This window comes from Chenopodium album, chromosome 13 (assembly GCF_948465745.1).
Source record: "Chenopodium album chromosome 13, dcCheAlbu1.1, whole genome shotgun sequence".
Lineage (NCBI taxonomy): Eukaryota > Viridiplantae > Streptophyta > Magnoliopsida > Caryophyllales > Amaranthaceae > Chenopodium > Chenopodium album.
Window position 1 is genome coordinate 8,061,720 of NC_137846.1, and position 26,420 is coordinate 8,088,139.

Here is a 26,420-nt window from a genome sequence, read left to right on the forward strand (position 1 = left end):
GGAGCAAAACCTAGTCGTGTTTGAGGCGATCCCGAGGAATATTCGTGTAGTTTTATTGGAGGATTTGGGAGGGGTTGCTCTTCCTCGGATGGTGCGGAGTACCAACAATGAAGGGCCTTGATCGTGCTGTGCGATGGTCAGCTATTAGTTGCTTCTCAGCTATAGCCTAGTAGTTTCAGTTTCAGTTTTACTTTTTTCCATTTTATGTTCTTTGTTTGTTATGTTTTTATTTTTGGTTGTTCTTTTCTCTTAGGGGCTTGCCCCTCTCCTTCACCAAAAAAAAAAAAAAGATTACAAGATCCCACATTTCCACCTAACAATATTACCATTTATATTAGAAAAAAACATGGTCAAAATTACTAAATTTTGACCCAATATTAGTCCTATCAACCACGTACATAGAACCACATAATAGGCTAAAAACATACGAAGTATAAAACTTGTGTCGATTAAAGCGTAGCAACTAATTTGAAACAGGTGGAGCAATTCATTCATCTAGTATGGTAAAATTGGATCAATTGTAACATATTTTGGATGAACAATATGTAATTAGGCCGCTAATCATCCTATTATTAGCCCCGGCCATGATTTGAAGGTTTAACCTTCCTTCACAATATATAATAACACCACAATTTAGAGAACCATTATGATGATTAGTGTCATAATCATCCCAAATTTGTATGCTAAACGTATCCAAACCTTGTTCTCTGCCTGTGCTTGCCAATAAATTTTTGGCAATTGCATTATTAGCCGTAACATTGCTAAATTGCATAACTACCTCAACAATAGAGCTTCTCTCTAATTTTTTTCGATTATGCATCGTCGCAATCAAATTCGATATTTGACAAGAATGTTCATTAGCCTTTGCAGATGCAATGTGCGATTTGCCACTATATTCGAGAGATAGTCCATCGACAGACAATGATTCTTTGGGCACCTTAGAGTACATAATGAGGGTTAAGTTTAAATCGGTTGTTGTAAAATTATTACTCCGTCCTACTAAAGATTTCCACGGATGTCAACCCAAGATAATTATAAGACGGATTGACGTGTAAATCCAAGTCGAGACGACCTCCATCATCCTCATGCGTACTCCCAAACACCAAGATGCCAATAATGATAAATACGACCAACATGATAATAACACAACAACATCTACAACAATTCAACATGTTTAAATTTTATGAAAATTTGCTTACACTAGCTCAATTCTTTTTGTTACACTCGTGTTTATTGTTGTCTAAATATACATAATTACACATATATATATGTATATATATATATACAGATTGAGAGTTCAAATGACATAGAGTATTTCTTAAGAAGATAGAATCATAGGGGAAAAAAACGTAAAATTGAATGGCAAAAAAGGAAAATTTCCTTAATTATATTCATACCATTCGTTCATTACTTTATATTCATGGGAAATTTTTCCTTAGGAAAGAATGGTATAAATTTAAAGGAATTTTTTCTTAGGAAAAAAAAAATGGTATGAATATAATTAAGGAAACTATATATTTTACGGAAGCAATATATTTTTCAAAAAAATTTGCGAATACTTAGTACTTCAAATGTTTAAATTTTTTTATTAAATTAATGGTAGAATTTGTTATGTATATCCGGGTTTACCATACACCCAGGTCATTTGCTCATTTAATCAACAAATGAGCAAATAATTATTTGTTCATTTGTTGATTTAATGAGTTAACTGACCCCAGGTGTACGATACACTCGGGTGTACATAACAGGCTCTCTAGAGTAGAGTGGAGGTGATAGTGTCCCCCTAAATTAGCCATATTACCCATTATTAAAGGTAATTTTAAAATAAGAAAAAATTGTCAAGAAAAATACAATCTTTGGCAGTTTGGATGATGTTCTAAAAAAATAAAATAGGATCTTTTAAAAATAAAATAATGCCTTGTTCACTTTACCTTAAAAAAATATTTAGGGAAAATAATTTTAGTTCAGTAAATTTCAACTCAGCAAAAATAAGTTCATCAATGAAAATACGTTCAGTTAAGTAAAAATAATTTCAATTCAGTAAAAATCAGTAACTTTAAAAAGAAATATAACAGAAAATCAGAAAAAATAATTTGAGTTCTGTATAAATAATTTCGGTTCAGTAAAAATAATTTAAGTTCATTAAATATAATCTAAATTCAGCATAAATAATTTAAGTTTAGCAAAAATAAGGTGAAGTGAACGGGCCTAACTTTTTTATCATCTCAAACACATGTTACATTGTAATTGATTCTTGATACAGATTTAATTATAATTATTTTTACGAAAATGATTTTAATTTTAAATTTAAGTTTTGTGTTTATAAAAAATAGAAATTGAAAAAAAAAAAAAATCAAGAATAGTTGGAGGGGCTTCCATCGAAACTGTCACACTACTGTGCATAGAATTGGTAAACATTTTTAATCTCCGCAACAACAATTGGGGAGGGATTAGAACCTAACTACCCAAAATTGATTCTCGAATCTGGATTAGCCCAAAGGATGAATTGAGTGAAACACCAAAAAACTGACCTTGAAAAGCTCTAATAATGTACATCTATTGTATTTCTAATTTGTAAATATATTGTAATAGCCTAAGAAATTGTAATTTTGCCGAGGCAGCCCCAGTTGATCAGGCTGATCAACGAAATTTTGTCAATCGGTCAATTTTTGTGGGCCATGGTGTGACAAGAGAGATAATTTTATATTGTTATGTCAGCGTATGACATGGCACTTAACACGGATGTTCTTTAGCGCATTAGTAACGTCGTTGACAAACTGTTATTACCTCTAAAATTAAAAAAAAAAAGGAAAAGAAAATAAAATGAAATTGTTTAATATCTCTCATCTCCATCGTCACTTATCAAACCTCAATCTCCATCGTCACCTCTGAAACTGGAACTCCATGGATACTCTTTCTATTCCATCGTGCTCCTTCAGCTAAGGACTAGCAGAAAAGGCCATCACAGTCGCGATCTTCGCCGTTAAAGAGTTGTAATTTGTTAAGGTAATGTAATTCGTTGATACCCAAGTTATCTGTCTTGAATATGTCGTCTATTAATTTGAAAGTTGTTTAGGTAGTTAAATTTGTTAAAACCCAACTTATCTATCGTGAATTTGTTGGGATCTGAGTTGATACGCTCTCGGGAACAATAAAATTACAAGGAAAAATCAACGATTAAATTCGGGCTTACCAGTTATTGATCATTAAAACAATACGACGTCCTCGAATTGGTTTGTTTGAGGTCCGACATCAATGGCTATTTTCGGCTATCACACTGTCGTACAAAGTATTAATGAAAATTTTGAGTAATTCTCCGAGTTCGATTTTTTTGAGAAAAGCCCCAATTCAATTTCTAAAAGACGGACGTTAGATTCATTGACTTTTGAACCGTTTGTTTGACTATCAAGGACGTTTGCCTAGTCAGACTTCCGTGCTGTGTACATATTGGTTAATTTACATTACAGCCCCTGACTTATACAATGATAAGACCAAAATGACCCTTGATTTACATTGCATTTCAATCGATTTGAAAAATGTGATCGAGTAGAGTGGCATTGCCACTTAGCAACAATACGAAGATATGAAATTACAAAATTACCCCTTAGATAATACCAAACCATTACCTGAAACAAGTCTCTCTTTCTCTCAGTAATGTAATCTTGTATACCCTAGAAAATCCCCCATTTTCTCTCTCCTCCCACAATTTCCAAGTTTTTTATCACTCAATTTTTTGCACCATACTCCATTTTTCTTCAAATTTCAGCTTATTTAGATTAGTTTCATTTTCTGTAGAATCTTTATTTTTGTAGTTTGTCAATTTATCGCGTGATATGTTGGTAATACTGCATTGATTAAAGGTGCGTTTGTTTAGCAATTTCTGTAATTTTTTGTATTGGTTTTGGTTGAATAAGAGGTTAGTTGATAGTATTTATATTTATATATTTATATATACTATGGTATCAGTAATGAACAACGATTTCGATTTGGAAAGAAATTCTGATGAAGGGGTTAGTGATTCGCATTTGAATACGGAAATTAGGGTTTCTCCTGGGATAGATTTAGGTGCCCGGATTAGTGAAATTGATGAAAAGGGGGTTTTAGAGGGGCCTGAATGGGAAATGGATGAAGTTAGGGTTTCGGGTGGGGATACGGAAATGGAAGCGGATACGAATACGGGTTATCATTTGAATGGCGATTCTGGGAATTTAGTGGGGTTTGATGGGGAGGAGGGTGATGGAGAAATTGAGGTTAAGGGTCAGGGAATGGTGTCTAGCAATGGAGAAGAGGAGGGCGGGGGGATTACTCGTAGTTTAAATGGTATTGGGAATGTGGGCGTTCATGGAATGAAGCGGGAGGATGTTCGTGGTGATGAGGATTCGGAGAGGGATAGTAAGGATGATGAGTTTAGGTTAGAGAATCGCGGTGATTTGCAGGCCTCGGTGAGTAAAGATGTGAGTGTTAGTGATGGGGATGATGAAATTAGAAGTGGATTGGTTTTGGATTCTGGGTTCGAAATGGGTGATATGGTTTGGGGCAAGGTGAAGTCTCATCCGTGGTGGCCGGGTCATCTGTTTAATGAAGCTTTTGCTACTTCTTCAGTTCGACGGACAAGGAGGCATGGACATTTGTTGGTTGCATTCTTTGGTGATAGTAGTTATGGATGGTTTGACACTACGGAACTTGTTCCATATGACCCTCATTTTGCAGAAAAATCGCTGCAGACAGCTTCGAGGAATTTTGTTAGGGCTGTGGAGGAATCTATTGATGAGGCCAGTCGTAGGAGTGCTCTAGGTTTAAGTTGTTATTGTCGGAATCCAAATAACTTCCGTCCAGCAAATGTGTCTGGTTATGTGGCTGTTGATGTTGTAGATTATGAACCTGGTGCTATTTATTCACTGAGTCAAATTCGGAAGGCAAGAGACAGTTTCCAGCCGTTTGATGCTCTTTCGTTCATAAAGCAGTTGGCTGTGGCACCAATGAGTGGAGAAAGTAAAAACCTTGATTTTATTAAAAACAAAGCTACCACCCTTGCGTATCGCAGATCTATATTTGAAGAGTTTGATGAGACTTATGCTCAAGCTTTTAGTCAGTCTCCAGTACGAACTTCCCAGTTGCCAGCATTGGATAAAGTGCCATCTCGAGGTATAACTGCCTTCAGCCTTCTTTCTTATGAAGTAATTTCTGAGTTTTATTTTACCTTGAAATGATATCTTTCTGAAGGTGAATTAGGGATTTTATTATCATGCATTAGCTTGTAAATTTAACTTTCTGGTAAATGTGTGTAAGTTTATAATATGATGCAGACTTTTTCAGTATCTTTTATAGTAAACAATTAAAAGAAGTGATATCAATGTGTTCTTGGTGTTCTCTGAGAATGTTTGCTGGTTGGCTTGACACTTTGGGGTCAGTTTTTTTGGTGTGTTTGTAACTATTTACTGGTGAGTGGTGAACCCCCTCTCCCCCCTCAATGCTTACCAAATGGCGGCTGTTATGACTGGCCTTTAGTAAGTTTGTTCTTGTTATATTACATTGAATACAGAAGAAGCTCCTAAATTGCTTTAGCATGACCTTTAACAATGCTGGGAGATTTAACTGTGTCATAAAGTGCATGCTGGCGTTACTGGAGCATTGTGTGTGGAACCATTTATGGACATATAGCCTTTAATATTCATGTCTATTGATGATCTGTTCAGCTGTTCTTGGTGCTTTTCTGACCTGAATTCAAGGGGCTACCTTGTTCATATTCTAATTATAATTTTGCGTTATATTGTTTTTTGCTTTCTTGCTGAAAGATTTTTGAATCACTTTGACCATGTCTAACTTGGATGAAGGGTTTCTTGCACCATAAGAATTTGTATCATTAGATTTTTGTCATTTTTGTTCTTATCCTTTGATGAGCTTTGCAAGAAGATAGTTCATGTGGCAAATGATGAGAGTGAGTCTGCAATCAGTGTGCTTTGCAGGCTGATACTGCAAATGAGTGGTAGCACTGCTAAAGATTGTCACCTTTAATGAATTACAAACTTTACATCTTAGTTTTACCTTTTTGTAATTGTGATTTGACTTGTAGAATGCTGATGCCTTGTGTATTATTATGATAGTCCAATTGGAAGTAATGTAATTGCCTATGATTTTGTGTGTCATTTAGTTCCCTTTCACCCCCTACCCCACAAAAAGGATATTAGCATTAATTGCTGAGTTTTGAATTTTTGATGTCGAAATTCCCTAAGATATGTAAACAATTGGTATTTCCTCACTTTTGAATCACTTCTTTCAGGTAAAGCTATACCTCTTCAAAGAAAATTTTGATAATGGTAACTTCCTGTTTTTGGGCACACTCAATGTATGAAAGTTTAATAGTATTGGCCTTACCTTTTCAGCGCGAATCATATTTGACTATTAGATAAATGGAGCATCTTTACTTAGTTTAACCTGGCATGTCTACCTGAACCTTCTATTGTAAAATCGACACCTAGAAAGAGCAGAGATGGAAGTAGGCACTCCTGCCTAGTTATTGATGTACTACCCCTTATTCAACCTAGAATTTTTCTTGCATATAGCATGCTACATAGCTGAAAGCAATAAGGAAGATGACACTGAGTAGCTGAGAGTTTGGTTGACCCAAGATACAGATTTAACATCTTTTTTTGTGGTTAAGTCAGCTCACAATTTGTGGTACTTAAGCTACAGTATTGAAATCGAGTTTTATGTCAACCTATTTTAACATTTAAACAAAACCTTTTAGTACCTCACCAAGATGTTTGTATTCAGCGAAATCTCTCTCCCCCACTCCCCCCCCCCCCCCCCCCCCCCCAAAAAAAAAAAAAAAAAAATAAGGGTTTGGCTGTTGCAATGATAATTGAGCTTTATGTCAACCTATTTTAACAGTTAAACATAACTTGTTTCTACCTCACCAAGATGTGTGTATTCAGTCAAATCCCCCCCCCCCAAAAAAAAAAAAAAAAGAAAAAAAAAAAATCGGTTTGCCTTTTGCATTGATAATTGTCTGAAAACAACTCCCAAATTGGGTTTGGCTTTTGCAATGATAATCGTCTGAAAAACAACCTTTAGATTTGCTTATTTGTTTTATAACAATGAACACTCTTTACTCTGTTATATTTGAAGGTTGTAATGTACTTTAAAAATAGGTTGGATCTGTTTATCCTTTATGGTGATTTGGTGGATGTTAGGTGTCCTTTCCACTCGACACTATTGCGTACTTTATACTTTGTGGAAGAGTTGGGGGTTTGAAAAAGGTGGATCTTCAGATATCAGTGATTTTTTATTATATACCTTTATGTTAGCTTGGTGCAAGTCTGATATCCTTGTGGTACAGCTAAGATGATGGAAGGCTAATATTGTGTTTGGTACAGCTAACATGATGCAAATCTGAAATCCTTTGTGGTACAACTGAAGTGATGCAAGTGAAGGGAAGAATATTGTGTGGAAGGATTTATGAGTGGAAGAACTGTAATTAGATAAATTCTGAAACTACTCATTAGATTTTGCTGAGGGGCCTGATATGAGATTCAACATAGGTTTTAGCTTTAAGAAGTTATAAGTTCAACCTTTCTTGCTTTCAATTTTTCTACTAGGCTACTGGCAATCACTGCAAATATCTTTCAAGAATATGTCTTACCTGTTGATGTTTATGAGGGATTAATCTTATACTGTCACATGTTCCTATAAGGAAATATGTCCATAACTTACTCTGAGGCTAGGAAATATGTCTTTTGTGTTTTCCTTTGTTGTTTCTCTGGTTCCCTTTTCTTGCTTGCTGTCTTCTCTGGTGGGTCCTTCCTGGAAAGGTTTCATCAGTCTAGATAGGAAGTTTGAAAGGGTGGGGGCTGGGGACTTCCTAGACCCTTCCTAGAAGGTGGCCAGGTTAGTCTCTTGCTTCTGGTCTTGTTTGGTTGCCTGTCAGGTGCTTGTGGTGTCTTGGAGGTTGTTGTTTGATCCTTTAGGATCTTGTGGTGTCTTGGGGTAGTTGCAGCTTAGCTTTGTTTGTAAGTTGTAACTCTTTCTCTTGGTAATAAATTTTCTATTTACCAACAAAAAAAGGAAAAAAAAAAAATATGTCCATATGTATGACCTAGTAATCTCTGTTTATAGTTGAATCTTTTATCGATCTCTAGAGACATTCTGCTTCTGTTTGGTAGCTATGTCAATATCTGTTGAATTGTTGACTTCATCTGTTGGAGCTGATGTTTGGTCTTGTGTTTTGTCCAGCTCCTTTAAGTGGCCCATTAGTCATGGCGGATACTGTTGGAAGTCGGAAGAGCTCCACTAAAGCTTTAAAAACAAAGGAGCTGTCCAAAAAGGATAGATACCTGTTTAAGCGCAGAGATGAAGCTGGCGATTTGAGGAAAGTTAAGACCAGTCAAGGTCATGCAAGCTCCTCTTCATCTTCTGCATGTGAGGATGGAGCGTCTGATTCAGCTGCAGCTGCAGTTGCTGCTTTTGTGCTCCAGAAAAGGGATTTACCTGTGTCAGATGATGCTTTGACTCATGCTGGAACCACAAAAGATGCTTCAACTGCAGGCAATGAACTCATTTTTGAATCTTGTCTTACCGGGAAATGGATGATATTGTTGCTGTGTCATTTTAACATTTGATATTCTGTTCTACAGGTATTGGTGTGATGGTGCCATCTGCAGCACAAGAATTGGAGTCTAGTGGTGTGGTGGTAGCTGATTCAGGCAGTCTGCATGTTAAGGTTCCAGACAGTCACATTAGTAGCCCTACTTCTATTGATGTTGGCCAACTTGCTGTGAGAGATGGCTTGATAAAGAAGAAGAAAAAAACTTCTAAACGCCCTGTAGGCGAAATGATCTCTGTGAAATCTGATCGTCCAGAGAAGAAGATGAAGAAAGTGAGGAAAATAGATGCTCAAAGGAGCATAGAGAATGTGAAGAAAGATTCAGTTTTGTCTGCTGGGATGCCTACTGAGATTGCTGCCTTATCCAGAGAGGACTCTCAAGTAAGTCAGAGAAGAAAGGACAGTGAAGCAATTAATTCTGTTCCGTCACAAGTGGGGTTTGCGTCATCGGAAGAAGCTAGAGGTAATGAGGGTGATCTTGCACAGTTGTTGGCTGATTTGCGAGGTCTTGCCCTGAACCCTGTTCATGGTATGGAAAGAAATGGGCCTGCAATTGCACGACAGTTTTTCCTGAAGTTTCGCTCCTCTGTTTTTCTGAAGAGCTCCAGTGCTTCAGCTGCTGCCGAATCTGAACTCAGGGAGGGTCGGGACATCAAGTCTACCCCTGCATCTGAATCTACTGAGAAACCTTCAGTTGAGAACAGTAAAGCTGCATCTTCTGTAAAACTGCAGAAGCTCTCTGCCAGACATGAGGATCCCAGGAAAGGGCGGAAACGGATGCCATCTGAGCGTCAGGAGGAAAAAGCTTCAAAGAAGGCCAAGAAAATAACTGAAGCAAAATCCTCTATTTCTGAAAAGCGAGCCCTGCTAAAGAACCCAGAGATGCTGCAGCGAGCTGAGGGAAAAGCTAAGGCAGCTGCCACACAAAGCCCGCAAGTAAAATCCATAAAGTCAGAACAGTGTCAAAAGAAATTGGACCGTCCTCCTAAGGTGGTGGAGCCCCATTTTCTCATTATGAAATACCCATCTAGCTCCTCACTCCCTTCCCTGGTAGAGCTGAAGGCAAGATTTGCCCGATTCGGCCCAATGGACACATCACTCAGCCGGGTCTTCTACAAAACAAACACCTGTCGCGTTGCTTTCCTCTATGAAGAACACGCACGTATTGCTCAACGTTATGCTACGGGAAGCAAATCTGTGTTTGCAAACGTGAAGCTCATAGTGAAGCCTGTTGCAGCAGCTGAACCTCAGCAGCCAAGCAGCGGCAGGGTTGAAGACTTGCAGAATGAGTCTGCAGCAAACCGGGATTCATCAGCAATAGAGTCAAAACCTGTGATCACCACTGCAACCCCACAGCAGCCAGTGCAGCAGCTGAAATCCTGCTTGAAGAAACCCTTTGGAGGCGATGAGACTGGTGTACCTAACAATGGCGGAAGCAGTGCAAGAACAGCCCGGGTGAGATTCAACATGGATGAGGTCAAAGGTAGTTCTGATAATAGGGGAGGTCTTGAAGGCCAAAAGATGGAGTCTAGGAATTCGATGTTGTCATCTTATGAAGGTTCTTCATCGTCGTCTATTGCTATGGATGTTAGTAACAATCAAAGGTTCACAGTTTCTTCACATCCATTGCAACCCCCTCTCCTTCCCTATCCTCCCCATTTTATTAGGCCTCCGATAAATCACCTACATGATACAGTTGAATTATCGCCGAGAAATAATTTGCATGATAATCCGAGGGTAGTTCCTCTACAAACTTCTGTTGAAAATCAAGTACCACCACAGGGTCCACAGCCCACCAGAGACATCTCACAGCAGATGATGAACCTCTTGACAAGGTGCCATGATGTGGTGACCAACGTTAAGAGCATGTTAGGCTATGTGCCCTACCATCCTCTATGAGAAAATGAAGGTGCATATATGTTGAAAATTACGTTGGACCACCACATCATCTAGGGACCACCTTTCCATTTGGAGGACTGATACTCACCGGAATATGTTGCATTGTAAAGGACAAAGACATTTCAGCTCCAGTGAGAGGCCAGTGGATGCGAAATGGGCTGCCTAGAAAACCCTGTTATTAGAGCAAATAGCTGCAATGGCACAATTGTTTGTACAAAATTGTTGCTTGGGTGGTTACTCGTTAGGGGTTTGGTTTTGGGTAGAAGGGGAGGGGCTCTAGGAGGGAATGGGGTCAAGGGGACTGATATCAGCTGAATTGTACTCGAGAGCTTGAATATTTGTGTAGCTCGTGGTACGGGAACATATAATGTGTACCTGATTCGAGGCTGTGGATCATTTTCTCTCTCCCTCTCCCTCCCTCTCCCTTTTCATCTCATGGCTGCATGTTTGTGCTTTCGGTCTTTAAATTTTTTCAGTTGATAGAGTTTAAACTTGCATGTTCTGCAAAATATTTTGGCCCAGTTTACACATATTCTGTGCGTGGATTCGTGGAGTGAGAGTAAGAATAGACCCATCACAAAAATTCTATGCTCTTCAGACCCGTTTCATAAGAAATAAGAACAAGCAACAGAAGTAAGCATAGACGGATAGACCCATCACAAAATTACTTTGTAGACCCGTTTCGTAAGTAAGAACAGGCAACAGATTACTCCGTACTAAATTTTGTTAATTTTAAGTATCCGTGAGCTTGGGTTCGAACAACTCGAATTACTAGTTAATTAGCGTTTGAATTGACCTGACGACTAAGTTTCCATTAGTTGGTTTTAGTCTGAAAAGATTACTTATGCGAATTCATGTAGCATTAATATGTGGTGTTTTGCTTTTAAATTTGATTTGCAAAGAATACATTCTTGGGCCAAAATTGCAATAACTTTGAACTACAGGTTGTCAAGTAGCAAACCATTCAACATTTGTTTGACAAAGTGCATAAAATACTAACTAATCGTATAAAGAGCGCAACACAACAAATTATATGTAACACAAATAAGAAAACCTATGATATATATCCAAAATTTCTTGTCTAGTTATTGGAGAATCTCTTGATCTGTTACTTTTTATTTCTCCTTTCCATATATAGCAATAAGTTAGAAATTTTAGGTATAAAGAAAGGAACGCGTTTTTCTTATTCCTTAATATGGTAGTATCATTGCCAAACTATTACAAGTAATTTATAACACACCATTTTTATCTTTAAACGCGTGAAATCTTTTTAAAAGGAATCACACCAACAATGGCTCCAATTCATTTGGAACCCTCTAAAGTAGGCTTTCTACTTAAAATTTTGTTATTACAAAAATCTCAACCACTTTCCTAGATGTTTAATTGTTTTTCCATCATAAATTGCCATAATTTCCTCTCATCCAACAATTATCTCCTTTATACAATCATCTTATTCTTTCAATTTCTCTCTCCTCAAAGTTTATTTGATTTCCCCCCAATAACTCCTCCTCAAACCCCACATTAGGGGGAAGAAAATCTCATTTTGAAGAAAATTACTAATATTAATAATAACAATGGAACATCGACCAATTGAGGTGAAGTTACTCAATGCAAAGGATTTGAAGGATGTAAATATATTTTCTAAGATGGATGTGTATGTAATCGGTTCCGTTTCCGGAGACCCACGGTCCATACAACGAACCACGGTTGACAAGGATGGTGGGACAAACCCGAAATGGAACCATGAAATGAAATTTACATTTGATGAGTCAGCCGCTCGAATGAACCGGCTTGGTTTGGTTTTTCAAATTATGTCGGACCGGACCCTTGGGGATAAGGAAGTGGGTCGGGTATATGTACCTCTAAAGGAGCTATTTGATACATTTGGGTCCGAAGTTGAAGATGAGAGATCCGATAATGAGATGATCGATCAAGAAAAGAATGTGTTATACCAAGTCCAAACCCCCACGGGTAAATTTAAGGGTCAATTAGAGTTTTCGTTTAAATTTGGTAAAAAATATAGTCAAAGTGTCGAACGAAAATTGGATGATCCGGTTATAGCGTATCCCGCGGTGGGTCCAAGTCCTGGGGTGATGGGTACCAGTATTGTACAAGGATTTGGAACTTCCCCAAACTCTGGACCCACATCAAAATCTGAACCTACTTCTATATATCCAAGCCCAAATATAGGTGGGGCCACTTGTCATGGTGCACCTCAACCTGGATACCCACCACAAGGTTACGGGCATGGGTATAGATATGGATGCGGATATGGATATCAACCCCAATATACCCCAGAACCGTTCCCTAATCCTCATTTGGGATATGGGTACGGGTTTCCGGGAGGGTATGGTTACGCAGCGCAAGCACCGACGGGTTATACGCAAAAACCGAAAAAGAGTAAATTCGGGATAGGGGCTGCGGCGGGTATAGGGGCCGGGTTGTTGGGTGGGTTGTTGGTGGGGGAAATGGTTGATGATGTTGCTGATTCACTAGCCTATGATGACTCATTTGATTATTAGCTGTTTTATTCAAATGGAGATTTTATAAAATAGTGGTATGGGGGAATTGAAGTTAGTTAATGTTGACTATATTTTTATTTTTTGATAGTTGACATGGCAATTATTAATGATTAAAAACAAAAATCTGAGTAGCTCCCAACAGTCCCAAGTTAAATATATTTCAGAATATTAAGAAAAAATCTAACCATACAAGATACATTTTCACTTGCATGACTAAATTACAGATATATGTTGGAAATGAAAATACATTTTGTAATGATATTAATTTTGGTAATTTATAGCCTCTGGAAAAATAGCTAAAAATTTCAAGGACTTTATTTTTAATTGATATTAGACATGTATTTTTTTTTTTTTTTTTTGTGGTTGCAATTGCCAATATTTGCAAATCGGCAGTACCAAAAAAAAAAAAAAAAAAAAAAAAAAAAAAAAAAAAAAAAAAAAAAAACAGAAAAAATAAAGAAAAATAATAATTTTCATAACTATTGATTAACAAGCATTGAACTACTCTCTTCTTTTTTCCAAGATATAGAGACCATTTAGGTCATGATGACCTGAATTACGAAACTAAACCAAAATTTTCGGTTAAAGTTCAAAGTTATGTTCGAGATATACTAAATTAGTACTATGTACAGCCTAAATCAATATAGCCTTAAACAACCGAGTTAACCAAGATACATACGTAGTAAACTACTAACTGCTAATGTAGCATGATTTCACTCATCCCTGCAGGCTACAACAAGAGGGTCGTGCAACATATAATTCCAGTACACAGAACAGAAAATAGAACATTAGTTTGATTAGAAGAGAATTTCATGAGAATGCTTAAATATCAAGGTTTAAAATCGTCGGTCCACATCCGATTCTAGCCTTAGTCTTGCAATTTATCTTACATAACATTAAAATCTAATTTATATGTAGAGTGCATAGCATGTGCATAAAGATACTCGATCATTGACCTGTTTTTTAGCCTAAGAACTTGGGGGGTGAACTTGCAGCAATATTATCTCCTTGATCTTTCTCCCTTCACCAAGAATAACTTCGAATTCACACTCGTCTCCCTCATCTATGTCGCTGTTGATCTGAAATTCTCTCCATCCATGACTAAGCGCAACACGGTCAACCCTCTTCCAGAACTTCACTTCCTGTGAATACCCTCTCTGATTCCGTAGAAGAATTGTTCCTGAATGATTCGGTTTGGGGGCTACTATGTTATAAGTCTCGAAGATATTTGCAGGAATGAACTGCACACAGGAATAACTTACAAAGTTACATTTCAGATTTTAACAATTAGTCCCTAATAACTATAGGATAACAATTACAGATTATCTATGTCAGAACAGCCTGATCTGATGAAATCTTTCGGACAATAATGCTTCTTAGAAGAGTGTTCAGTTTATCTTAGAAAAGTGATGTCAAAAGAAAAAGAAAGCAAAACAAAAATAAGCCAATGCTAAAGTGTTTCTATTCAACACCCTTATAGCATACTTGCATGATAAATTTTGTGGCTGGAAAATAAGATATACTGATGTAAAAATTTCAGACAGAACAGTAATGTAACATGATCAGAAAAAGGCAGTATAATACATTAATACCAGCAAATAGTAGTAAGAAAAGTCACCAAATCATAAAGGCATCCTTTGTAAACTCTTGTGAATTGTATATTGTTCAATGGAATGGTTCTACTACGAGGAATCCTTGTTACTTCACGCGAATATGCTGACATAACAAATCAGGAATAGTATTATTAGTACAATGAGGTGTTTGAAAAAAAGTTAAGCTTCTTCAAAGAGCTAACCTCGAGACTTTGTCACTGTGCCTCTTGCATCCACATGGGTGGCAGTAGCTTCTTCCTTCTTGCATCCATTGGTACCGAATATTTCAACAGTGAACGTGACATTACCATTGTAGCCAAAGGTCAAGAAATCTCCTCGGGTTAATGAGTTATCTACTGCAAAGTCTTTCCAACCCTTTTTGATAATCAATTTGCACCCAGCCTGTGCTAACTCCACTTTCCAAATTTTTCCTTGTAGGTTTCTCAAGCAGCCAAACTTGATAATCTTCCCATTGAAGTTCTTTACGAAATCACGAGGTATCACCTGCAAGAAATTAAAAGGATCTATAATACATCTTTCATGTACAATTAGAAGTATGCAGTAGAAACAAGCTGTAAATAGAGGATTCAGATGCAATCCCAATAATCCTATTACTTTATTCCCTAGCTACTAGTATGTGAGTGATCTTTAACTCGTCGTAGTGTATCAGGAACAGATCAGTATTCAGGCACCAAAGATCACACAATTCTAACAGAATGTAATAAGCTTTTTGGACATTGTGAACAATTATAATGCTAATTTTTTTTTCTACTCAACTTCTAACAACAAATAACACCTAGATAATGAAAAAAAAAAGTCAAGTCCTTAAAATCATGGTGATATAATATTTTCTTATAATAAGCTGCTAAATTTCATACATAAATCCGGCCTAGAAATAGCAAATAGCTACACCTTAGGCAAAGTTTTAGATGTCTTATGTACTTTCTCTAGAACATAAAGTGACAAAATTCGCCTTACAGAACTTAAAATTTGTCTTTGGTGAACATAATTTTAGATGCACAACACAACACAATGAAAATGGACAAATTTGTTCTCAGTCTAATCTACTCATACATGAATTCAAACCACTTGAGGATGTAAAACAGCCAATACTAGAAATATTATTGCAAAATGTAGTAATTTAAGTTAAAAAATTTACCAATTGCTTTGAATTGTGTTCTGGCAGATAAATCTTGAAGAATCCCGGTAAATAGCGCAGATCATTCATCTTAAAGGGTCTTCCTCTTTTTCGCGGAACTGCATTTACAACTCTCGGCTCAGAACGAGGTTGCGAATCATCCACCATTGCTTCAATTAAGTACTTAGAATAAGAAGACGTTCCTTGTTCTCGTTTCACCATTTTTTCTAGTCAATTTTGGAGTAGGGTCAAGTTAAGACAATCTTTAAGGAACGGAGAGAGTAACATTTAAAATCTTAATCAAAACCCAAAATTCCTACTCAATCTTTATAATTGGAAATAACATAACAAGTCTAATACCACACATTATGATCAACTGATAACTTTAAAACAGAGCATTAAACTGATTATTTTTCAGAAAAAGATTCAAACCTGAAGAATAGTATAATTATTAGGGATCCCAATTCTCATACTTTTTACCCAACCAAGAATTCAACAAACTAAGACAAACCCGGCCATTATTATACAAATTCGGTTTGATCTCATATACCCAAATAAGTCAAACAATTCAACATTCACCATTTTTAGTTAAATTCAACAATTCTCAATTTGCAAACAATTACAATATCAGTTTCTTACTAAAAAAATAAAAAATGCCAAATTAAACAACTACCCATGAATTTCAAGCAACACCTACACTACTTTGATAAATTAAAAGAACAACTAACTTAAGCACAAAATCAACCCAACAAAAAATCATGGAGAATAAGAAATTGAAAACATTAGTTCAATACATAAATATGAAATGAGTTACCTGAATAATAAAATTGAAAGGTGCACTTAACTTGTCCAAGAAAGAAAAACAGAGGAAGAGAGAAATGAAATTTATTGTAAAATTAAAGGGTATAGCTGAAAACAGGAGACCAAAGAGCGCCAAAAGCTAACAGTATGACATAATCTTTGGTTTATGAAATTACAGACAGAAAAGTACACCAAATCGTACGGAGTATCAAAATATAATAAATGGACTGTTAGAATGGATAATCCGGTACATTCTTTTTTTTTTTTTTTAACTAGTCACATCAAATGTTTTAACCAATCTTGTTCATTTCTTACTCCTATTGTCCCAACATACTATTGCTTCTTTCATCTCATACTTGTATTTTTTTCCCAAAAAAAAAAAAATGTCATACTTGTATTTTTACCATCAAGTATTGACTGAAAGTTAAAAAGTTGGTAATATGAGTAATTGTTGCTAGTGCTATTCCGTACTTTATTAAAAATCAAGTGATGAACTAAAGTAATACTGTATGAGTAATTGTCTGTTTGTCTGTTTGATTTGTTGCATTATTCGTCAATAACTTTGAAATCTAACTATAACTACGGGGTAAAATTTTTTGTATGTATCCTTTTCTCGTGAAAAAATTGCTTTTAGCATCATTATTTTTCGCTAAAATTGCTTAATATACGGAGTATTTACTTATTTACTTATTTTCATTCTTAATTTTTGTCCTTCTGATTTCAAAGATTGAGAAAATAATTTTTTGAAATAAATAAATGTGTGAATATCATTCAATCAAAGACGCATTAATCAACTACAGAAGTAATAATTTATACTCCTTCCGTCTCTTTTTAATCATTACACTTTGACCATTTTTTTCTAACAAAAATAGTTCAAATGTATAAATTAAAAGAGACGGAGTAATAATTTATTGGAAAAAATAATTTCTATTAAATCATACATCCTCGAGTACTAACCTAGTATGGAGTAATAATACTCTCAGATTTTCTGGGAATGCTATCAGGAAAAATTACCACTGAACTTCCTGTCCTGTGCTGATATTTCTATCCCATCAGAAACTACAAATGCTTAAGCTTTGGTCCATATGTAAATAATATACATTCACTCGTTCTTAGGCCTAGGAATCCTCTTAAGTCATACGAGTGATTGGTGTCCTAGGGCGAATTTGCAACAGCTCAATCTCTTTGATCTTTCTTCCTTCACCAAGACTAACCTCAAAATCACACTCATCTCCCTCAGTCAATTTGTTCTTCAACTGAAATTCTCTCCACCCAGTAGTGATCTGAACGCAGTCATGTTCCCGCCATATCTTTACTGTCTGCGAAAACCCTCTCTGGTACTTCAGAAGTACCATTTCTGGTCTATTTGGTTTGGGCCGTTCTATGTTGTACTCTGTGAAGATACCTGCAGGAATGTTCTGCACATACAAATAAATTCAAGTCAGATTTTTACAGTCCTCAGACGAGTGTTATCAGATATAACCAAAAGCTGTATCACTGTATGCCTGTATACTTTGCAAATATCCGGACTATATACGAGTATTAGATTTGGTAAAAGAAGAGCAACCTTTTAGAAAATAGAGGAAATGATGATACAGGTAAACACACAGGGGCATAAATACATGATAGAAAGGACCTTGCCCAATTCACAACTATGATGAACCTTCTTCACCTAATCGTTGGGTTGTATCGTGGGGAGATTGTATAGGGGCTACTTCGGGGGTATTAATGATTAATATGACGCCAATTTTGAGTTAACGAACATTTTGAAACATGGAGTTTCTCCAGACAAAGGGAATTAAACTCTCTTTACTATTCAACCAAACATCAGTAAGACTAGCTAAAAACTAAACAATTTTCACCCCCTCATGAATAACAAGAGGTGTTACTTATAAAAGACATACAAAAGAGCAGGGGATAATTTCTCAAGCTATATATCGATACTTTCTCGAATGTGAGACACCAAACATGTGCACACACGTAAATATGTAATTCAAGGTTCAAAAGGAGGAAATAAAATAGGTTTGCCTGATCATTTCAGTTTTAGTTATTTAATTTTATTTTTTTAACTTTGTATTATACAGTTCACAACAGAGATTATCACATAGTCCTTCTTCTTGGAACATTTAACTCTGAGCATGCCTACATAAAGGATGACACGCACAAATCGAGAAATGTGTCATAATTAATGTAGACATTTGATACTGTGAAAAATTGGACAGAAAACTGATGGTAAAGGAAACAGAAAAAGGCACTGTAAACTATTATCCAAATACATATAAGAAAAATTACCAATTCATATATCCTTCCCTTGTTAACACTTGTAAATCGTATCCTCTTTAAATCAATGTTTCCTTCTGAAACGCCTCTTGTCATTACTTCGTCCGAATCTGTCAGAATGTTCTTCAATATTATAAGCATGATGAGTTGAATGGCAAAAAAACTAATAAAGGATAGGTTTCTTTAAAAAATAACAAACCTTGAGACATCTGTCCTACTTTCGTGCTTCTTTCTAAATATATATTCTCAGAGCAGACATCATTATGATGGCTATAACTTTCATCAAAGTTTGGCTCCTGCTTCAATATCACATGAGGCTGGTCATTGGTGCCCATAGGTTCATCCTCCTTCACACATCCATTGATACTGAATATTTTGACAATGAACACGGAATCCCCTTTGTATGTAAAGATCAAAAACTCTCCTCGCGCTACTGAATTGCCTGTCACAAATTCTTCCCAACCCATTTTCATAAGTAACTTGCTTCCTGCCTTTTCCAGATCCACATTCCAAACTTCTCCTTTTAAGTTTTTCAAGATTACTTTCTTTGGAGTCTTCTCTCTGAAATTCCTTATAAAATCAGGAGGTATTACCTGTAAGATGAACCAATTCAAGTTTCCAAATCAGTTCTCACAATTCATTCAATTCTTTTCCTTTTACAGATTAATGCGCATCAAGAGGGAAGCCACAACGCCTACACGACCTACAACATAAGTACATAGCTGTAAGGAGGGAAGCAACACTACAAAACTTACATCTAATAATCATGCCATTCTATTGGCTATTTATATGCTATCACTAAGAGTTAGACTTTGCATATCAACATAAGCCAATATTGGACAACAAGGGATGCCACAAAGCATTTAGATACAAAAAAGTTTAAGATCCTTCTCGCTTACATAGTGATGATTCAACCATGCTTTTGGGCTTTTGGCCAAATCATAAGACAAAATATTTTCTGGGGCATATATGTGGATCCCATTATCTATTCTTCGTAACACAAACATGGTCTTCAATTCTTTATACTTTACTTAGAGTTGAGTTGGGCACCACAAGTGAAGACTGAGTCCTTCATAACTAACACTATATCCAGCTAAGGTCCTTTAAGAAGCTGATTAAGTTTGAAGCTACATACACTCGGATTCCAGATAAGGTACAACTATGAAGCAACTTATCTCAACTCTCAAGCATGAGTGGCTCTCGATGTAGTTCATAAAGACTACGGAGTATAATACCTTTTTCATGTGAAATTTGAAGTATACAGTAACAGTCTTGATGCTAAATTCCCTACCTTCTAATCTCTATGTATGTCAGTATGTGAAATATTCCAACTCACCATAGCCTAAGGGGTAAGAGATAACTGCAGAAAGCAAGTCATACTAGGCAGTAGGCACCAAGATCATCATAAATTAATAAATAATTATTTCCTATTTGAAAGCAAAATGTATTAGACTATGTATGTTACAATGTGAATGAGAGAACATCTCAATTCTCGGATCTCAATTTCACATGGTTGACGTCCATCAGTCCATGGAGCCCTGCCCTGCGAAGGGAACAAGGTACAGTTCACTCGCCAATTTGGTAATCCTCAACTTACAACAATAAAAAAATTCCACAAGGGATTATCAATCATTGAGAAACTCCAAATATTTACATAAATGGTATTCAAATTTTCCTTTAACAACAGAAATACCTCCTGATTAATCCCAAAGATCCCCCTTATAAGTCTCTAAAGAACCCAAAAAAAAAACACACACACACACACAAATTAGGCAAACCTTATAGACCAAACAGTAAGTGATCTAGCCACATAACTCTTTACTTTAACAAAATTACAATGTAACCTAGAATGATCATCCTAGTCACTATTATATTCCTAATTGTCTGTTAACTTATCAAGTGGGGTTTTCGAAAATAAAATGAGCTTTTTGTAACAATAATTTCTATTTGGTACAAACAACACTATATATTGGTACAAAACTAAAGCTTACTTGGTACTATATTAGAGTAAAAAAAAAAGTTTGCATTCATCAATTGGCAAGTTTTATAAAATTATCAGAGTTCTAAACTGGGTAGCCTTTTAAAATTCGAAATAATAACTACTAAAAATTCACTAATCTATCCCCCCATTAAACCTTGTAAGCACCAAACACCTGCAGGAAGAGTCAGTTCTGTATTCAACTCCACAATTCCAAACACTAAATTACAATGTATCAATACGGAATATGTTAGAGCTACACTATCTTCGTCTGTAACACATGGGTAATCTACGCATTGGATATATTGTCAAATATGGATAATTTACGCAATAGTTTAAATAAGCTTAGCCATTTCCTAATCATGCAAGCATTAATCTTTAATAACTGGTATTGTATTTTATGCAACACAAATGAATCAAATGAGAATAAAAAAATTTGAAAAACACTGATAAATAAATAAATGTAGTATTAAAATAAAATGGGAATATAAATAAAATAAGAAAAAATTACCAATTGCTTAGAATTGTGTTCTGGTAGATAAATTTTGAAAAACTCAGGAGGATATTGTGGAACTGGGTATTTACGGGGCCTTCCTCGTTTTCTTTTAGCCGGCCTCGCCATTATTAATTAATTCTTCCACAATTCTGAAACACAATCAGTAATTAATTAATTTTATAATTGTAAGTACATTTCATACATGATCGGAAATTGAATAATTAATACTAAACCCCATATGCAAGACGATAACAAAAATTGCAATTACCCAAATGAAAAAAGAAATTAAGGATATATCAATTAATTAATTAAAATGCTTCAAAAAAAATTTGTTGTTTTAGACAGAAAGAAAGACAGTATACCTTATTAGAGAATTGTAGTAAATAAAAACTTGTTAATTTGTAATTAGGAGTAGTAATTGCGTATAATGAGAGGGAAATGGAAGAAATGAGGAACAAGGGAAGTATTGATTGACACTGACTGACTGACAGATTGAGTGTTCGATGATGGTTTGTTTTGAGTGTTCGACAACCTATGAAAAGTCCAAAAGAGAAGTCCGAGTGATACAAGAAAGCGGCTAAGCCCATTGACTTCATCTTTGATTTTACTCTGGCTATCCCTTTTTATTTGCTCCATTTATTATAAATGGATAGGCCTTATTAATTATCCAATATCATTTTAGATCATGGTTATTATTCATTGATAGTATTGACTAGAATGGAACAAATAAAAAGGAACAGAGGGAGTAATTTGTAAGACGAACATAACATTGCGATTATTAAAAAAATTAAAAAAAATGAAGTATACAAGTATATCAAAGCCACAAAGGTCAATGAATAGATAGAAACTTATACCACAACACTTCAAATATTATTCCATTATTTTAAGCCAGATATTATAAGAGGAGTTTTGATGAGTTCACCAACGTAGATGATTGACTCTATAAATTCACTATATTAATTACTCCATATTTGGTAGATAATTAATTCAATACAGTAACTTGTTATACTGAACTTTGTAATTTCTATGAAGAGGTTGGAATTCTCCAATGAGTTGTTTATATTAGATAGTTGTAAAAGTTTAGTCAAATGACAGCTTTATCTCGAGAATTACGAAAATTAACATCCCTATATGGGAAAGGCTGCTCCGAAGCTTACAGCATCTGGGTTGCACCACTTCTCAACGGATCTTGAGGTCGACGTTCAATTTATTATTGTTTTTCTAGATTTTATGTATCATTGTACATAATCGAGCAACAAATAGATACAAATTATCAACTATTTTTGCCAAATAATTTTGTACCATCATTTTTTTTTTAGTAAAAAAGAAAGAATCTCATAGTTTTGTACCATCATCACTTCGGCAGAGCTGCAAATACAGCAATAAGATCAAGGCTCAGTTGAGCAGGGGAAAACCCGGTTATGGCACAAGAAGACAGAGCTTCAAGATACTTCTCCATAATTTCTGTAATTCCGCCATTGTTGGACCTCTAATTTTGACTTTTGAGGTTAAGTTCTTAACTCGAAAATTTTAAAATGTCAGATCAAAATTTTCTGGACCAATTTCCCATTGATATAATCGCATAAATCTTAACCCTAATCCGCTTGTCGATTCAAATGTGTTTCAAGAATTTGGAATTATTTAATCCCTAACATTTCATCACATCCTGCAAATTCTCATCGTTTGATCTTAGAACCAGTAACTTAATTGTGATTGGAATCCTAGACCACTTGTGATTGTAGCTTCTAGCAATGAGTTATTCTTATTTTCGATTAGTATCCCAATAAACATATAGAGATTTTGTTTTGCTTGACATAAAGAAACCCTCGAACTTGATATGGGCGGATGAGGGTCATGAGCCCACTTAATTTTAAAAAAAAAAAAAAACAAAATTAAAAGATGATTTATTTAATTATTTAATATGAGAAAGATAATACAAAAATCATGAGTAATCTAACATCTACTCTGCATCAATACACATAATTTTATATTAGTCAATGATGTTTAATATAATATATTGCAACGAATGCCACGAATGTCGTGAGCAAACAGAAGCAGCTGATCACATATGCGAGGAAAAGGAGGGAAGGACGGAATGCAATGCAAAGGAGAAGTATTGAAGCAGCAACAAGTAGTGGGCAGCATTCCATTCAGTGAGCAACCAAGGACTGAGGAGCAAAGCTGACAACATATCACCTAAATAGCTGTGACATTCCTAATTTTGTCTTTATTTTTTTAAGATTGTTATTGTACATATAAAAAGGGGAGGCATTTGCTTAGGTAGTTTGAGTATTGTTGTGATTTAGGTATATAGAGTTGTGTCCTAAAGACACAAAGGAAATTGGTGGCCTCAAGCCACCATCGTAAGAAAGCATCCTTCTATTAACTTATACTAAAAGCGAATAACCAATGACACTTGTCATTACTTGATGAAAAAATTTTCCGCCATTTTCGCTTCTCTTTTTTTTCGCAAAATCTTTAAGTAAACTATTTATACCTTATGATATTTTCTTTTTAGTTTGACAATCATATTTTATATATACCTAAATGAAATGAGTTAACACAACAAATGGGCCCTCAATTGTTGATTTTTTCACCTTTTAAGTACTCATTTTTTTTTTCACCGTTTAGGTACTCTGACCTAATTTCCGGCCAAAAAAATTAAAAATTGAGTACCTTGGGTTAAGATGTGGGGCCCACCCAAAATTGTTTCTTCTTCCTCCCCTGTTCTAAATCAAATAAGGGATGAAGCAGCTCAAATTTCTTAGTTTCCATTGAAGCGCACTCAACGTTCTACATTGAAGCAGTTTTTGAGGTAAAATTTTAATTTCTTTTTTTCATCATCCAATTTCAATTTCTCAATCTAGGGTTTTATCCTAAATTTTATTCACATTACACACAAATTTAGGGTTCTCCTAAGCTCCACGGCATCCTCCATTTCTCGGCTTTCGATTCATCATCCTCCATCGTTGTCTACAAGTCCTGGATTCAATTTGTGCGATTTGTAAGGTAGAATTCGATGAATTTTCCTCAAGAACGAAAATATCCAGCCTTATTTGAGAAAATTCGAAAAATTCGAGACTAAATTTTGAGCTAATTTAAACGATTTTTCATGCAATAATTCAAGCAACAGCAAATTCAAATTAATTTCAAATCAAAAATCAGAAATTTGAGGTTAGGGTTTTTGGGTTATCTAGCTTTGCATTATTTTTTGGCTTTTTGGGTTAGTACCTTGGGTTAACAAAGAAGGGATGAAGCTAGACTGAATCAAGCAAGGGATGAAGCAGCTTTGCAGTATTTTTTTTTTTTTTTTTTTTTTGGCAAATCGTGGACTGAACTTTGCCTTACAGAATTAGTTTTGGTTTCTGGTTTGCAAGGATATGTTAATGGCTTATTTTGGCTATTGTACAATCCTTTAAAAAGCCTCTAATGGCTAGTTTTTGACTTCAAAACAGTTTTATTAAATTAATGCATTTTTTAATTAAATTTAATTAGTATTTAATTATCTGTGGCTATGGGTGAGTTAGTTTGCCCGAAAATGGGTTAGAGTACCCAAAGAGTGAAATAAATAAATTGAGTACTCAAAAGGTGAAAAAATCAACAATTGAGGGCCTAATTGTTGTGTTCAATCAATGAAATTTTCTACATATCTTTTATAACTTTATACGGAGCATTTTATAATATTATTGTCAAAAATATTTAACAATCGTGCATTGCATGAGATTTAATCTAATTTATATTGAATGAAAAGCTTCCTGACCTTCCTCAATCCTCTCTTTCACTCACACTCTTGATTAATATAGTTGCTAATATCATCTATTTCGTTTTTTATATATATATATATATATATTCACTCACACTCTTGATACGATTGAGCATTTTATTAAAATTCAAGAAAAGTCCATTTCTGCCAAAGTAATAATACTTTGGGGAAACGACTCCAAACGTACATATTCCATATGATCATTCGTATCCCACCTAGCAATTAAATGTGCTACGGTATTACACGAACGCTTAACATGCGAAAACTTACAAAAATCAAACAACACTCTATCGTTACAAATATCATCAAAAATCACATAAATAGGAGAGAGTCCTATATCCTTAGAGTTCACCTGCTTAATGACATTCACAGCATCCGATTCCACCCATATATTCTTATACCCCATGCGAATTGCAAGACTTAGAGCATACCTCACTGCCATAGCTTCAACAATCTCTGGGCTCGAGCAATACACCTTCTTAGTGGCTCTCAGCAGAATTTTACCATCGTGATCGCGTACAACCACGCTTAGACCAGCCATACCATTTGTGGGGATATGCGCATCAGTGTTTAGCTTGAGACAGTCGTTGCTTAGGGGTAGCCATGATAAGAGCCTGCTAGTCGTACCATCTGCTACGGGCTGTGAGAAGACCTTGTGAGCATAAGCATTGTAATCTTCCACAAGCTTACAAATCCAGCAGCAATCGTCACAAAATTTGGTCTCTCATTGTCAAAAATCAACTAGTTCCTGCATCTCCAAGCTGCCCACATTCGAGTGCATTTGAAAAAACGCACTTTTTATCTCCTCATCACTCGGTTCCATATCAAGAGCTCGGTTCATATCCTCCGTAACAACCCTCCCAAGTCCATCCATGGCCTCATCAAAACCAGACGGCTCCTCCGATTTAAAAAGGTTCGAGAAATATGCTGCTACAATACCTCTAACACGGTTCTCATCCTCGACCCAATTTCCATCATCATCATCATAAAGCCCATCTATATGGTTCTTCTTCTTCCGTTGATTAGCCTTCCTATGAAAATAGGATGTATTTCGATCCCCATCACGCATCTCATTTGCATGGGCTCTTGCAAACCAATACGATTCCTCTAGTCTTCGAAACTCGCTAATTTCACCTGATAGTCTTTCATATGTGGACAACATATTAGTATCAACATGACCACCTTGGGCTGCCAGAAGCTCCCCTCTAAACTTTTCAACTTCTTTTTTGTACTGCCGAAAGAAGCAGCAGCCCAGCGCTTCATATATATATATATATATATATATATATATATATATATATATATATAATTTAACGTAATTTGTTAATTTTATAAATACTTTTAATATA

At 35.6% G+C, this 26,420-nt stretch overlaps 4 protein-coding genes across 4 annotated transcripts; 2 read left to right on the forward strand and 2 right to left on the reverse strand.

The window, feature by feature from the left end:
• The first annotated feature begins 2,820 nt into the window (after window positions 1–2,820).
• LOC145574504 (PWWP domain-containing protein 1-like) lies at window positions 2,821–11,000 on the forward strand. Its single transcript, XM_081632313.1, has 3 exons — window positions 2,821–5,145; window positions 8,233–8,544; window positions 8,634–11,000. Exons 1-3 carry the CDS (start codon window positions 3,957–3,959, stop codon window positions 10,499–10,501), a joined length of 3,369 nt encoding a protein of 1,122 aa, XP_081488439.1. The 5' UTR covers window positions 2,821–3,956; the 3' UTR covers window positions 10,502–11,000.
• An 892-nt stretch (window positions 11,001–11,892) lies between these two features.
• On the forward strand, window positions 11,893–13,085 carry LOC145576185 (protein SRC2 homolog). Its single transcript, XM_081633965.1, has one exon. It carries the CDS (start codon window positions 12,076–12,078, stop codon window positions 13,021–13,023), a length of 948 nt encoding a protein of 315 aa, XP_081490091.1. The 5' UTR covers window positions 11,893–12,075; the 3' UTR covers window positions 13,024–13,085.
• Window positions 13,086–13,875: 790 nt separating this feature from the next.
• Window positions 13,876–15,975, reverse strand: LOC145575143 (B3 domain-containing protein At3g17010-like). Its single transcript, XM_081633051.1, has 4 exons — window positions 15,775–15,975; window positions 14,819–15,119; window positions 14,642–14,739; window positions 13,876–14,264 (listed from the first exon to the last, which is right to left on the reverse strand). Exons 1-4 carry the CDS (start codon window positions 15,973–15,975, stop codon window positions 13,992–13,994), a joined length of 873 nt encoding a protein of 290 aa, XP_081489177.1. The 3' UTR covers window positions 13,876–13,991.
• A 1,369-nt stretch (window positions 15,976–17,344) lies between these two features.
• LOC145576186 (B3 domain-containing protein REM20-like) lies at window positions 17,345–21,805 on the reverse strand. The gene is made up of 5 exons (XM_081633966.1): window positions 21,671–21,805; window positions 21,324–21,457; window positions 19,034–19,427; window positions 18,847–18,944; window positions 17,345–17,972 (listed from the first exon to the last, which is right to left on the reverse strand). Exons 2-5 carry the CDS (start codon window positions 21,432–21,434, stop codon window positions 17,685–17,687), a joined length of 891 nt encoding a protein of 296 aa, XP_081490092.1. The 5' UTR covers window positions 21,435–21,457; window positions 21,671–21,805; the 3' UTR covers window positions 17,345–17,684.
• Between the last annotated feature and the right edge of the window lie 4,615 nt (window positions 21,806–26,420).

Excerpts from the sequence above, each read along its gene's own strand:
- LOC145574504 (XM_081632313.1), top strand. The coding sequence starts at position 3,957 with ATGGTATCAGTAATGAACAACGATTTCGATTTGGAAAGAAATTCTGAT. Across the intron at positions 5,146-8,232 it reads GGATAAAGTGCCATCTCGAG|CTCCTTTAAGTGGCCCATTA; the intron begins GTATAACTGCCT and ends TGTTTTGTCCAG. Across the intron at positions 8,545-8,633 it reads AAAAGATGCTTCAACTGCAG|GTATTGGTGTGATGGTGCCA; the intron begins GCAATGAACTCA and ends TCTGTTCTACAG.
- LOC145576185 (XM_081633965.1), top strand. The coding sequence starts at position 12,076 with ATGGAACATCGACCAATTGAGGTGAAGTTACTCAATGCAAAGGATTTG.
- LOC145575143 (XM_081633051.1), bottom strand. The coding sequence starts at position 15,975 with ATGGTGAAACGAGAACAAGGAACGTCTTCTTATTCTAAGTACTTAATT. Across the intron at positions 15,120-15,774 it reads AACACAATTCAAAGCAATTG|GTGATACCTCGTGATTTCGT; the intron begins GTAAATTTTTTA and ends AATTTCTTGCAG. Across the intron at positions 14,740-14,818 it reads CACAGTGACAAAGTCTCGAG|CATATTCGCGTGAAGTAACA; the intron begins GTTAGCTCTTTG and ends TTGTTATGTCAG.
- LOC145576186 (XM_081633966.1), bottom strand. The coding sequence starts at position 21,434 with ATGGCGAGGCCGGCTAAAAGAAAACGAGGAAGGCCCCGTAAATACCCA. Across the intron at positions 18,945-19,033 it reads AGTAGGACAGATGTCTCAAG|ATTCGGACGAAGTAATGACA; the intron begins GTTTGTTATTTT and ends ACATTCTGACAG. Across the intron at positions 17,973-18,846 it reads AGGGAAGGATATATGAATTG|AACATTCCTGCAGGTATCTT; the intron begins GTAATTTTTCTT and ends TTGTATGTGCAG.